Source organism: Sander vitreus, chromosome 20, assembly GCF_031162955.1.
Source record: "Sander vitreus isolate 19-12246 chromosome 20, sanVit1, whole genome shotgun sequence".
In the NCBI taxonomy this organism is placed as follows: domain Eukaryota; kingdom Metazoa; phylum Chordata; class Actinopteri; order Perciformes; family Percidae; genus Sander; species Sander vitreus.
In genome coordinates this window covers 24028168-24042932 of record NC_135874.1, presented here as the reverse complement: position 1 = coordinate 24042932, position 14765 = coordinate 24028168, and the positions used below count along the sequence as shown (strand labels likewise).

At 40.6% G+C, this 14765-nt stretch overlaps 1 protein-coding gene across 1 annotated transcript in view; it reads right to left on the bottom strand.

The window, feature by feature from the left end:
* The window catches only part of kif6 (kinesin family member 6), a 69894-nt gene that overhangs the window by 39608 nt on the left and 15521 nt on the right, over window positions 1–14765 (bottom strand). Inside the window, exons 7-11 of the mRNA XM_078278268.1 lie at window positions 14205–14411; window positions 13704–13847; window positions 11547–11633; window positions 4245–4348; window positions 2492–2597 (exon numbers count right to left, since the gene is read on the bottom strand). Of these exons, the coding sequence (XP_078134394.1) occupies window positions 2492–2597; window positions 4245–4348; window positions 11547–11633; window positions 13704–13847; window positions 14205–14411 (648 nt within the window). The remainder of the gene's footprint in view (window positions 1–2491; window positions 2598–4244; window positions 4349–11546; window positions 11634–13703; window positions 13848–14204; window positions 14412–14765) is intronic.

The window sequence follows — 14765 nt, the reverse complement described above, 5'->3', positions numbered from 1 at the left end:
ATAATCTGGTTGTTAAGAATTGAATTCATTCATTCATTCAGGGGGTTTCCATGACCTGAAATGTTTTTTTTAGGTAAATAAACGTCTACAGGAAAAGTCAGCCTACTATCTACTACACTTGGCTTTGCAGTATACTTATATATACTGTTTACACTTATACATAAACAACCAGCTAATGCCATGAATGAAAACGAGCTGGAAAATACATTGTGGAATCGATGATGATGATGATGATGATGATGATGATGAATAATTTTATTTCGGTTAACATGGAACAAAGAATAGGCTGAAGCCAAGGCTTATTTTTGCCTATCCTATCCCACAATCCCTATAGAATCACCCAGAAATTCAACAAAACTAAATCTTAATCAATCTGGAAAGTGGTGCTCTTCTAAATTCTGTGATAGTCCCTAAACATTAATTAAATTCCCCTCTTTTCCCTGTCTGTAACATAACTCATAACATCATTTCAATGATACACCAGGCTAAAAGACAGGTGGAAAACATGTTAGGATTGGAGCTTTTTCCACTTGGAGAAGACACAGTAGAAGAGAAAAGTACAGATGAGGGGGGAGGCTGGTCCCAGACAGTTTTGGGAACATACGCTGTATGGAAGCCCACTGAAGAAGATAGTTGATTTGGGTTGGGTTGAGGTTCCCCCGTTTTGTAAAATGACTTTTCAACATCATGCCACCACTGTGACAACATACCTAGAGTGCTAAATCACTGAGGTCAAACTGCTCATCTATGCTCACAGTGCTGAAAAGATAAAACTGCAGATACGCACTGTGCTTGAACATCACCCTAAAACAAGGACACGCGTGTTGAGCATGAAGGAGCTAGCCAGTGTTGAGAACAAAGAAGAAAGAAATCAAATTCAAACCAGATCCAAATTCCTACAGAATCACTGGACTGTGTGACTGGGGTGATGCACAGAGGAATGTAAACTGAACAGGAGATTTGTGGATCATAACAAACTGAGGGAGAGATAAACAGACATTCAAGTGGGATCTGGAACTGCTTCTGGTGACTGCTCCAACTCCAACAGAACCAGAGCGCAGGAACAGTGTGAGCAACGCAGTGTTTCCCCTAAGCTCGTTAAGCAGCAGTGGGCCATCGGCTGCTGTTTGAGAAATGTTGAATACAGTCTATAACCAAAAGAAAAACTTGTTTCTACCAACATTTGGTAAACAACATGCAATTGCAAACTTTTTCTGTGGCAGTCTGCATGACAAATTGTCTGTGGATTGGCCATAGAGCCAAAACCAAAATGATGCCCATACCCTACTTTTATAAAACAATAAAATAAATAAATACACAGGAAACACAATGACATTAATTAATATTAAACAATATTTGGAACCCTAAATGTTTAATAATGATGGGTAAATATGTTCACTGACCCATTCATAACAGGTTACTACACGAGCTTACTTTCATTATGAGTGCTTTTAGTATCAAATGAATTATTGAATTATCTTTTTTTATTATTATTATTGTTCAGTCTAGTGTTTAGTCTGCAAAATATCCAAAAGTAGTTCTGAGCAGAGCCCAAGGGCCCAAGTGGACAGCTTCCATTTGACTGACAGATAATTGGTCCGCGTATCATCTGATCATTCGATATATAATCTCTCCAGCGTGTTCTGGGTCTACCCGGGACCTCTTATCCATTGGACGTGCCAGGTAACTCCTAGGAGGCATCCTGATCAGATGCCTGAATCATTTCAACTGGCCTCTTTCGACGCAAAGGAGTAGCGACTCTAACCTTCTGAGCTCCCTCCGGAAGTCTGAGCTCCTCGCCCTATCTCACATTATAGCACCTTGCCTCTAATGAGATGGCAAATAAGTGCGAAACGCCAAGCGTCTAGACTTAAGTTAGGCCGTAGGAAAATCAACAGCACTGGATAAAATTGGGAATCACTGGATCGGAAAATATTTTCACTTTCTAGCCATGTCCTCAAGAATTAAGCATACAATTTCCAGTTAGGTTATGGTTAGGCCTAGAATAAGAACATGTTAAACATCAGCTTTTTTCTGAAGATAAATGCATTTGCTAGGGTTAGTATTACCCACATTAAAATAGGAAAGTACATTTTAGTTAGTAAAGCATTTTTCCGGCAGAAGACAGTAGAGGGAGCTATTTAGAAGAGGTGATTGGTCAGCTGGTCAGTATGCAGGGGAATGTCACCTTACTGATCAATTGTGTTCTATATCTTTGTCTTCTGGCAATCCAATGTTACAGTGAAGATACACCTCAAGCACTAAAACCAACTAACAGAATCCAAACTTATATTTTAATGAACTAGCGTAGCAAACTGAACTGAAAATATCTTCTGCTGCCACACAAGCATGGTGCTGTCCCATAGACCTTGTCAATGGAAAGGAGAGGGGAAATGATGGATCGATAGAGAGAATAGACACAGATAGGGGGTTACACAGGGAGACATGCATGCAGATACTGTACATGAAGAGACCACTGTACATATATTACCTTCAGCAGGGAGAAACAGAACTGGATTTTCCTCATGTCTGGTCCCAATGACAGTGTCACATCTGGATCAGAGTCATTCAGAAAGGCCTTGACTAACTCTTCTAACCTAGACACACAGACACACAGACACACAACCAGATACTAGTAATACCAAATCTTAAACCAATGCCACATTCCATGTTTCAATCCTTCTCCATCACACTTAGCACAGGCTCAACCGGCACTCAGACAGTTAATATGTATACCTAAGGAGTGCTTCTAATGTTTAAAATGTGGGTCTGGTCAAAGAAAACTATTTACTTAAATGTGTGTTCCAGCTCCACTGGGCCGGTCTGTTGATAAACTATCAGTGGATGATAGTCCAAACATTGGTTCTTCAAGCTCTGGAACGGGCCACTGGAAAAGACCAACAGGCAACCGTCCAGACATATCCAATGTAGGCACGATAACGTGTGGTTTTTATTTTCCACTGTAACATGTTCAGCACAGAAACACGCTAGGTTTACATGACGAAGGACTTAAAACAAACGTAGTGGTCTTCTTTCAGGGCCCTGCGAGACATCAGTGGTTTTGTGATACAATAATTCTGGAGAATGCCCTTTAATGCCATGTACAATATTTTGTAAGAGAACAAACAGCATCTGTCAAACACCAGAATTTGATAGTTTCCAAATTGTTTTTCCAAGGCGTAAGGTGATATGTTATGTAGCAAATGGAGCAAACTAATATTGTATTTAGAAAACAAATTTAAATTGACTTCAGCTTGTATGGAAATGGATTGATACTGAACCTTAGAAAGCACTGAAGGGAGCAAAATATTCTTCTGGAAAAAATCCGTATGCCTGAGGATATATGAGCGTTATGGAAATGTGACAACAAGTAAGCCGAGGTATGTGCAATCACTAATGGGGATGAGTCAAGGCATAAACAACAAACAAACAGCAACAAAAAAGTCAGCATGTAGAGTGAATGTGGTCACAACAGACATTATTAAAGGTTCCCTGTGTGAGTTTGACCACAAACAGGGGGAAATCGAGGATAATCACTTGGATAGAGAGCAAATAATAAAGAGGTGGACTAAGGAGCGGTACATTAATCAGCACGGAAGCAGCGATGTGCCAAGTCCTGGATGGAACCTCTGGCTTGAACTCTGGCCCTGACTGACTGGGTCCCTCTGCCATTTGAGTATAGGAGCAGAACTAAAGCAGTTCTAGCTGGAGCAGAGCCCTGGGAAACTCCATTAGATCTGGTTAAGCCTCAGTGAATGAGGTTTCAACTCAGCACCGATGCATAGCCAACAGCATAAGTTATGTAGGCACTTTAGGCTAACTCCAAATACTTATAAATTGTGAAACATATTTGCTCAAGAACTTCTGGGGTTGTGAGCATAACAAATACAAACGAGAGTCCAAAAAAAGAGCATCTGCTCTCTTCCCTGAGTCTGAGGCGCAATGTAAACATCCTAGAAGGCTGACAGGGCCAACGCAGCAATACACGTCTGCACTGTCCTGAGATGACTGGCTCACAGGTCACATTATACACACACATATATTGTACAACCCGTGATCCTGTGGCAAAAGGCCTCCTGTGAGCTCCTTAGAACATTCCTATTTCACTCAGACAGAGTGTGTTACCTCCCTTCATCTGGTATCTGTAAATCTAAAGAAAGCATCACAGGCCATATTATCTAGGTTATGCAGAGAGACTGACTGGATTGAAGGGACGAGGAATCAAGAAACAGGAAGTGACATACTTCTGGATCTCCTCCACAGTAAGCTGGTCATCTCTCTGTTCTCCTGTCACCATGGCCAGATCTTCCTTCAGAGACTGGACTTCCCTCTTCAAACGGGCTATTAGCTGAAATACACACACACACACACACACACACACACACACACACACACACACACACACACACACACACACACACACACACACACACACACACACACACACACACAAAAGCAGGGTTAAAAGGTCTTCTATACAGTATGTGCACATACACACAATGTAAAGCAGCGCACATTTGCACCTACAGTACAAAACAAAGACACACACTCACGCACAAAGCGCTCACAGACCGAGGCTATTTCGCTGCTGCCAACTGATGAGACAATCCTTGGTGGTTTTGCAGCCTATCTTGCTGATGCATTTTGAGGACAAACTTAAGTGATTCCAGACAACTGGATGCTCCAGCGAGAAAATGCAGGAAGCAAAACATAAATTAGCATTAAAGAGCTACGGTGGCAAAAAAAAAAAAAAAGGACACATAAAACCTTCTGCTGCTGTCTGTCCACACGTGTTTGGTTAAGGCCTTGCATACTGAGCCAACGGGGTGGCTGCTGTTAGTAACCGCTGTCCAGGTCTGGTTACTGTATATATATAAAGGCAAAATATCTCACCAAGACCAGACATAGCTTCTTAAATAAGTACTTAGATAGTAATCTTTGTAAAAAGAAAACCAAGCAAGAATGTCAAAAATCAAGATCAGAGGAGAGGGACCGTGTGAAGGGATTAAGACATAGTTTTTAATAACAGCCTAAAGCATCATTCCATGAATTAATACTGACAGCAATATGCTAATCTGTGTACCCCAAGTACCGGTTTCTCCACCTGCTGAGCACAGGAAGGCCAGAGAAAGCCGTTTTTTATCAAACAGTATACTATATATGATTTAAAAAAAAAGCTATTTAAAGCTATAGTGCATAGTTTCTGTCGCCCCATGAGGAATTATAAGTAATGGCAACAAAACTGTCCACATGATACAGCCTTCCCGTGATCGCACACATGCACCCCCCCACCCCTCCTCCACGCAGTTGCCAGTAGCCAAGGAGGACACAGAGGATTAAAAAAACATGATGGACTCTTCAGAAGAGGTCATTATGGTCACTCGAGTTTCTGCGCGTAAAAGTCGTCGGACGCCACAATCTTCTGAACATAGCCATACTGAGAAATCCAGAGAGAGTTGTGTGGAGCTGATAGTCTTAATTAGCTTTGTAGCAACTCATTTGGCAACGGCTTGAATGTAACGGACCTTTATTAATATCAAAAAATTACGTACTAAATCTTTAAGGTATGAAAGGAGAATCCACCAAATACAGGCCCTGGCCTTGTTGAAATATAACCTTTCATCTTTGGAGATAAGCATGTGGCTCTCTGTTTTTCCTTGCTGAAAGGGTGCATGCCTACAGAGGTCATTCTAAGTGGCCTCATGTCAGTCTAGGCAGGGATTAGCAGCGTCTAGCTACCTAGCACCTAAAGGATTAGTGAGCTCAGGTCATTAATGAAGTGGCATTACATGTACGTAGGAGTAGCCATAAAGAATTGATTTTGACAATTACAGCTCTTCTGATGGGACAGAACCATTTCAAGTCGGTGTATTGGCCAAGTCAGTGTATGGGCTTTTCTGTGTTTTAATGCTCCATTGACAATAAGATGTGCACAATTTGGATTGACTGAGTAATCAACTGGGCATCCGTATGATTTACTCAAACAGTAGCTGCCAAGTTATAAAAGAAATGGTATTTCTTTAAGAAATTGAATGCTGATGAATTAAACGGATGTTTCACCTGCTGATTTTAATGCCATTACTTCTACACCTGGCAAGAACTCAGTTCTCTACATTACTAACAGAGCTTGTCCTACTTAATTCTTTGTTGTTCGTGCAACAGACCTGTTAAATGGGATTAAATCCTAAATCTCCTGGTCCACACCAGGAGCAAGAGGTTAGAGGTGAGCCCACTTGACATGTGCCCATATTTTGATGCTGAGCAGTTATTAGCAGTGTGCCGTAACTTGAACTTGAAGTGCTATGGGGTTAGGGCCACATACAGACAGGTAGCTCATTAGCTAATTGTACGAGATGTTACCTGGTCATTCATTCTATGCAAAATCCCTTGAAAAGGGGGAATCAGTGCAATTAGAGGATGACCTTTTCTACATTACATCTAAACACAGACGTACGGTATAATTACATGTAAATGGTAGGGACAGTAGGCCAACACCAAAATCAAAGGATGGTGTAGTTATTGAAAGCAAGCCAGACCAGTTGTAATAAGAAGTCTGCACAAATCACACCACAAAACAACTCACACTTAACCACCTAAAAAATTTTTTTTTTCTTTTTTTCACATGACCGAGTTTCATTCTTCAGTATCCCACTTAACTATCGCCACTGAATTTGACCACACCTCAAAATACTAAAGCAGACTGAAAGGCTGGAACAGTCTCAGTGGAAAAGAGCAAATACAACAGAAAGCTGCAACTGTGTGCTAGAGTCACACAGTGACACTCCTGACATAAAGTTGCTAGGCAGCAAGAAAGTTCAGAAAAACTAAACAAGGTAAAAAGTCAGACTGAGTCATATAGTTTAGCAAAGCATCGCCACTTCGAGCAAACACATCTTCTAACTGGAAAGTCAAAACCAGTCAGACATTGTCAACTTAAAATGCTCTAGAGAAAAAACAGACCTGCAGTGTGGTTTTGGGTAGGTGCCACTTAGCTAAATGAACATATCACCCCAAATCCACCCCATATCATATTTTTTAACATCATAGCTGGCTATCCCTAACCAGAGCCGCTCCCTGTATCTCTTTTTTGAAACCTTGGTCTGATGTAATTCTCTCCCAGCTGCATCCTGAAAAAACTGACCGCCTGTTGTTGGTCAGCGGAATCGTGCAGTCTATTTCAGAGCGCTGAGCCCACATTGGTACCACAGCACCACGGCAGGCTTCCATACACTCTGAATAAAAACTGACTCAGGCCATGTGACTGATGATGCCAGTATAACCTATGGAAACCCAAGTCAGTGCAATAATGCAACATGTAGATTGTTCTGGTGATGGAAAAAGCAACACTGCATGTACAGTATGTCTGTGTTTCTGTCTATGTGCTGACAAACATTCTACACAATAAACTGACTTGTATAAACAGTCCTACCTTTAAATTAAACATATTCTTCTTAAATACCAACTAACCTGTGCAGAAAAACACAGTAACTGTAAGCACTATAACCACAGCTTACATATCAGATGCATATGTATTATACAGTATAGTATGCCACCTACAAACATGCTGCTATTTATGAAGTCCTAGTTTCCCACTACACCTATCATGGGCAAGGTCTTTGACCGCCACAACAAAATGATAACACATGGGCTGTGTTCCATGCATGGCACCACTTAGGCATTTTAGACTAAGGCAAGGAGCACTGTACGGAACCACACCCCTACACACAAACTCTCTTACGTCCTCAGACAAGATAGATGAGGGACCTACCTCTGTAGGGAGAGCAACCTCCCGCAGGAATTTTCACACCCGCTTCCCAAACATGTCTCTGGTGGGCTATAAGCAGGATTCTGTTTGACTCACAGGTATGCGCTAATCAGAGCTGTCTTCTCAAGCAAGATGTTGTATGTATCTTTAAGTGAAGGGAGACTCCAGGTTCAGGAGGGTCACTCAGCCTCCTATTACCCTCCGCTTAGCTGCATAACAACCCCTTAAGATCAACTTTTCTGACCCTAAAGAATTAGAGAAAGAAGTTTGATGACAATTCAGTTCAAGTCAAACTAAGCACCCCCTGCACACAATGCTTAACTTTCTCTTAAGTACACACTTGAAATAAAAATAAAAAGATGGTGGACGCATCTTGGAAGATCCATTAACTGTTGACAATTTCCTCTGAATGCAGACCAGGGTCAGCCTGGTCTAAATGGAGGATCAGGACTGACCTTAGTGCTTTTAGAGAGACCAACAGAGCCAACCTTATATGGTGTGGTCACTGTGGCGGACTTCGTTACGATCACAGGTCACTTTCAACACCTCATTCTTTTTCCTGTCCACGAGACTTGTTAAATGTTTGGTCTGGTCTGGCTGGTTTCCTGCTGTTCAGGCTTTGAGGAAGTGCATTGTGTAGCCTGTGGGTTACAGTATAGGACCATTAAGGCAGCGTGTGGTCTGAACGATGTACCAAACAGTGCCTGCAAGATTGTGAAAAGCAAAATCCAGGTTTCAAATCAATTGCTACAGCCGGCATGTCCAATTGACAGCGTGCCTTTAGACGGGGGCAGGCCAAAAATGGGAGTCTGAGTGTCACCCCAAACCACGATAAGTGACATCATTCAAATCTTAAAACTGCATTGTTGGCTTAACTTCTTTTCCTCAGTAAAACAGGCAGAGAGATAGAGGGAGAGACAGAAACGGGAGCAACGAACAAAATGAGAAACACACTTAAAAGCCATAAACAGAGACAAGAAATTTGCCTGCAGAGTTTGGGTTTGCCTAGAGCTGTAACTGTGCCGGACCCAATTGGGAGCAGCCAGACACTGTCACAATTACTGGGCTGACCGCAGACTCTCTTAAAAATACCTCTGTAGGGTTTGCAATTGGCCAGCCAAGTCTCACTTGCAGTAATACAGTAGCAGTTGATCCTCAGGCAGATATGGGTGGGAGTGGAGGAAGTGGATATAGCTGTGATGACTTACTTAGACTTAGTGTATATCCCCCAAGCGGCCTTCACAACAACTACCAGGTCTGCTTCCTGTCGTACTGCAGCAGGGGAAGGTGTGACAAGTATTGTAAAAAGGAGAAAGTGAAGATGGGCTGAAGTTTTCTGAAAAATCTGTTATGTGACAAAAACTTGTATTCAACCTGACCCTGTATAATAGGGGTTCTATCAAGATTGCCTAATCAACATCACAATAAGTGGATATCTGTAGCCTTTGTTGTTGCCAAAAATCTGTTGTTTTTTTTTAAATGGAGAGAAAGCAGTGCTCCACACATTTAAGATGTGACAGATGCACTGTTGAACATACATGTAGACTCTCTAGATGAGAATAATTTAATATGGTCACCTTTCTTAGCAGCAGACATCAGACAACAGACAATATACGTAGTTAACAAATGAAAGGGTTGTTTCTCAATTAAACATGTAGTTTGCACTAATGCACATCACCACTTGCTACAGCATAGTAACAAGCTTAAGACTAGTTAAGACTAAACCAACCCATTTGTTTTTCTATAAAAAAATAAATTCTCTCTCCCTAAGTTATGTCATTGTCATTTTATTTATTTATTATGTGTATATGTATGTATGTATGTATGTATGTATGTATGTATGTATGTATGTATCTGTATGTGTGTATGTATGTATGTGTGTATGTATGTATGTGTGTATGTATGTATGTATGTATGTGTGTATGTATGTATGTATGTATGTATGTATGTATGTATGCGTGTGTGTATGTATGTATGTATGTATGTATGTATGTATGTGTATGTATCTGTATGTGTGTATGCATGTGTGTATGTATGTATGTATGTGTGTATGTATGTATGTATGTATGTATGTGTGTATGTATGTATGTATGCATGTGTGTATGTATGTATGTGTGTGTGTGTGTATGTATGTATGTGTGTATGTATGTATGTATGCATGTGTGTATGTATGTATGTATGTATGTATGTATGTATGTATGTATGTATGTATGTATGTATGTGTATGTGTGTATGTATGTGTATGTGTGTATGTATGTGTGTATGTGTGTGTATGTGTGTGTATGTGTGTATGTATGTATGCGTGTATGTGTGTATGTATGTGTGTATGTATGTATGTATATTTTTTTTCTTTTTTCGTTATTGTTTGGTCTGTTTGTTTTAGCATTGTTGCTTGCATCTTGGTTTGTTTGATTGGTTCTTTGGAATTGCATAATACATTCCCTGTATAAGATGCAAACTATTGCTGCTCTGTTTGATTTTTGTTTGAAAAGAAAAAAATAATAATAAAAAGTAAAAAAAAAAAAAAAAAACATCGTCAAGGGTTAACCTGGCTAAACTGCTCAGACAGTCTCTCATGTGATTTTCTATTACTTGGTCGGGTTGAACAACGTCGTGAGCAACTGCTTTTTTTTATTATTATTATTTTTTTTTTAAAAAGGGCATCAAGTATGGCAATATACAAGTTATATTCACATTCCAATTTAAATAGATTTTTAATTTTTTTTATAATAATCATTTTCACAATAAAATAGGTGCTCCTATGCTGACTGCTTGCACATACCGAGGTGGCTTCTATATAATGCAGCACAGGTAATGTTAGCCTACACGAGCAACTAGCATGATTTTAAACCAGCTCTATGTCACGGCAGTGTATGTGCAGATGATCAGCTTCTCTCCATGGCAGCAGCTATCAGTTTGTTAGTAGTATAACCTTTTTATTTTTTCCAGACACGGAGTAATACTTAGTGTGCAAAGGAATTAGACATCGTAGCCGTGGTATATGGTTAATATATCACGGCTTTGAACCAATCAGATTGGTCGATTTAAGATACCCATTTTATAATGTATATGAATATGTAACAAAAGGTGGAAATGTAAAAAATGCAGTGGCCACTGTAACTATATATGTTGCAACAATCCAATGACTTATTATCATCAAAACTTTCATCATCTACACTGGCCTCTTTTCTAACTTACTAAGAAAAAAACTGAAAGTAAACAGGCTGCCCACTCTCTTTTTTTAAATGTTACACTTTGTCCTCAGATGTACAACATCTGGGCAGGAATGCGTGCAATTTGTGCTTCCTCGCATGAATGTGTGTAAAGACATATACAGTATACACATCAGTCTCCAGCTGGAGGCTTTCTTAAGTGGTTGTAAGGTATTGGAATAAAATATGCCAGAACAGAAATGGAGGCATGTAAACAAGACAGTGAGAAAATGCAAACAGGACCTGTGAGCAGTCTAATACCACAAGACGGACAGGCGTCCACGTGTTGAAGGTGGAAAACTGCTTCTTTCAGAATGACACGTGGCACTAGAAAAACTAATTTGGTACTGGAAACCTAAAGAGGACACTTAGGCACACGGTAGGTTACATTTAGAAGCTGGATTCTCACTACAACTCATTGGCTGATCAATTTAAGGTCTGGAAGCTATGAGGAGGGTCTGGCCATAATAAAACAGCACATTCAGTCATGCTTCTGTGGTGTGATTGTGTGGCTAAGCTATGGTATTTGTAGGGACTGGGGAAGTGATGTGAGTGTCTGGCGCTCTCACCAGGGCTGGATCCAGTTCTTCATTCAAAATCGCCTCGTTCTTGATGAGAGACACGCGCTGAGCAAAGCGACATGTAGAGATGGACTCCTGGAAAAAACAGTGTAAAAAATATATTTTAATGTTTTCTGCCTGAGGAAAGAATATTACCCTTAAATACTCCTTGTTCATGTAGTACTCATTTGATACATTTACTCAAGAAAATGCATGTAAGGACTCAAGAAAGATGACAAAATGTTAATATATCTATACAAAACAAAGTTTTTTTTTCTTCATTTCTATGAAGCAGAATATACTGTACATAAGTTGTCTGTTTTAAAAATATAATAAAATATTGTTAATGCTTAGTTTGAACACCAAGAGAACCCAGATAATGTTTCAGAAAAGAAAATGTACAGTCAGGTCCATAAATATTGGGACATCGACACAATTCTAATCTTTTTGGCTCTATACACCACCACAATGGAGTTGAAATGAAACGAACAAGATGTGCTTTAACTGCAGACTTTCAGCTTTAATTTGAGGGTATTTACATCCAAATCAGGTGAACGGTGTAGGAATTACAACAGTTTGTATATGTGCCTCCCACTTTTTAAGGGACCAAAAGTAATGGGACAATTGGCTGCTCAGCTGTTCCATGGCCAGGTGTGTGTTATTCCCTCATTATCCCATTTACAAGGAGCAGATAAAGGTCCAGAGTTCATTTCAAGTGTGCTATTTGCATTTGGAATCTGTTGCTGTCAACTCTCAATATGAGATCCAAAGAGCTGTCACTATCAGTGAAGCAAGCCATCATTAGGCTGAAAAATCTAAACAAACCCATCAGAGAGATAGCAAAAACATTAGGTGTGGCCAAATCAACTGTTTGGAACATTCTTAAAAAGAAAGAACGCACCGGTGAGCTCAGCAACACCAAAAGACCCGGAAGACCACGGAAAACAACTGTGGTGGATGACCGAAGAATACTTTCCCTGGTGAAGAAAACACCCTTCACAACAGTTGGCCAGATCAAGAACACTCTCCAGGAGGTAGGTGTATGTGTGTCAAAGTCAACAATCAAGAGAAGACTTCACCAGAGTGAATACAGAGGGTTCACTACAAGATGTAAACCATTGGTGAGCCTCAAAAACAGGAAGGCCAGACTAATCTAAAAAAGCCTTCACATTTCTGGAACAACATCCTATGGACAGATGAGACAAAGATCAACTTGTACCAGAGTGATGGGAAGAGAAGAGTATGGAGAAGGAAAGGAACTGCTCATGATCCAAAGCATACCACCTCATCAGTGAAGTATGGTGGTGGTAGTGTCATGGCGTGGGCATGTATGGCTGCCAATGGAACTGGTTCTCTTGTATTTATTGATGATGTGACTGCTGACAAAAGCAGCAGGATGAATTTTGAAGTGTTTCGGGCAATATTATCTGCTCATATTCAGCCAAATGCTTCAGAACTCATTGGACGGCACTTCACAGTACAGATGGACAATGATCCGAAGCGTACTGCGAAAGCAACCAAAGAGTTTTTTAAGGGAAAGAAGTGGAATGTTATGCAATGGCCAAGTCAATCACCTGACCTGAATCCGATTGAGCATGCATTTCACTTGCTGAAGACAAAACTGAAGGGAAAATGCCCCAAGAACGAGCAGGAACTGAAAACAGTTGCAGTAGAGGCCTGGCAGAGCATCACCAGGGATGAAACCCAGCGTCTGGTGATGTCTATGCGTTCCAGACTTCAGGCTGTAATTGAATGCAAAGGATTTGCAACCAAGTATTAAAAAGTGAAAGTTTGATTTATGATTGTTAATCTGTCCCATTACTTTTGGTCCCTTAAAAAGTGGGAGGCATATATACAAACTGTTGTAATTCCTACACCGTTCACCTGATTTGGATGTAAATACCCTCAAATTAAAGCTGAAAGTCTGCAGTTAAAGCACATCTTGTTCGTTTCATTTCAACTCCATTGTGGTGGTGTATAGAGCCAAAAAGATTAGAATTGTGTCGATGTCCCAATATTTATGGACCTGACTGTATATTCACTACTGACAGAGCTAGCTCGCAAGGCCAAAGGGCCTATAACATTTCACCTAATAACCTTGTTTCTTCACACTTTTTGAGCAATCTACCAGAATATTCTGGCTTACATTAGGCAGTCCATCCTTACATCAAGGTTCCTCTTGTCCACTGCCATAGTGGCAATCATGGTAGTCATGCAGTTGCCCCCAAGGCTGTCCCTCAGCACAGACGTCAACATGGAGTTCCTGTAGGGAATGTGGGAGCGGTTCTTCTCGGACAAAGCTATGATCACCTGAAGAAGAGCAGTGAAAAGTCTCTATGTAAATCAAGACTGAGATGGAGGTAGCAAATGAAATGCCTGATTGTAACATAAAGAACATGTCATTACTCTTTCCAACAGTGTGGGCCATTGCTGTTCATACAGTAGCTGCAAGATGGCCATTAATCAATGTCAAATGTCTGACCTAAAATAAATTATGATGAGACTTCTAGTAGACTGAACTACATGCTACATGTCTTCCCCCACTCTCCCCCTCCCCCTTTCCTGTCTACAGATGTCCTTTCCTATTCTCCTAATTAAAGATTAAAAATCTTTATATTGTTTGTACAATACATTTTAAATGAAAAATGATGTTTCAGAAGTGGGTACCTGCTCCAAGTAGTGGAGGGAGAGGTTGATGTACTTGGCCTCAGTGAGCAGCTGCCCATTCAGGCCAGTCTTGCTAACTCGATCCGATCCAGCCAAGTCCACCAGGTGGAGCTTGGAGCGCCGCAGGGTGGCCGAGCCCGGCTCACGTCTGCACAAGTGCACAGTGAAAATGCAGTGGGAACGTGTGGAAGCCTGGTTCATCGGAGTCTGAAGATGAGAGAAGAAAAGGTGACGGAACATTTTGAAAATCCTGTAATATTCTAAGGTGTGCTTGAGAGTATTTGGAATCCTCTAAAATTGGTACACATGAAAAAAAAGGAAAAATAGGGAATTTTATTCTCCATCTGCCGTACTTTCCATATTGAAACAACAAAAAACATGTTTCCTTTGATTCTTATTTTGTCTTGCTCATGCTGGTTTGAAGATCAAAAGGCACACCATGTGTAACCAATGAGCAGCTTTACAAAAGCTGAGGTTGACTTTCAGATGATCAGTAAAACAGCAGAAGTCAGGTTGAGACCAGGAGGGGACAGAAATAGAGTATGAGTCACTCTGCACAAA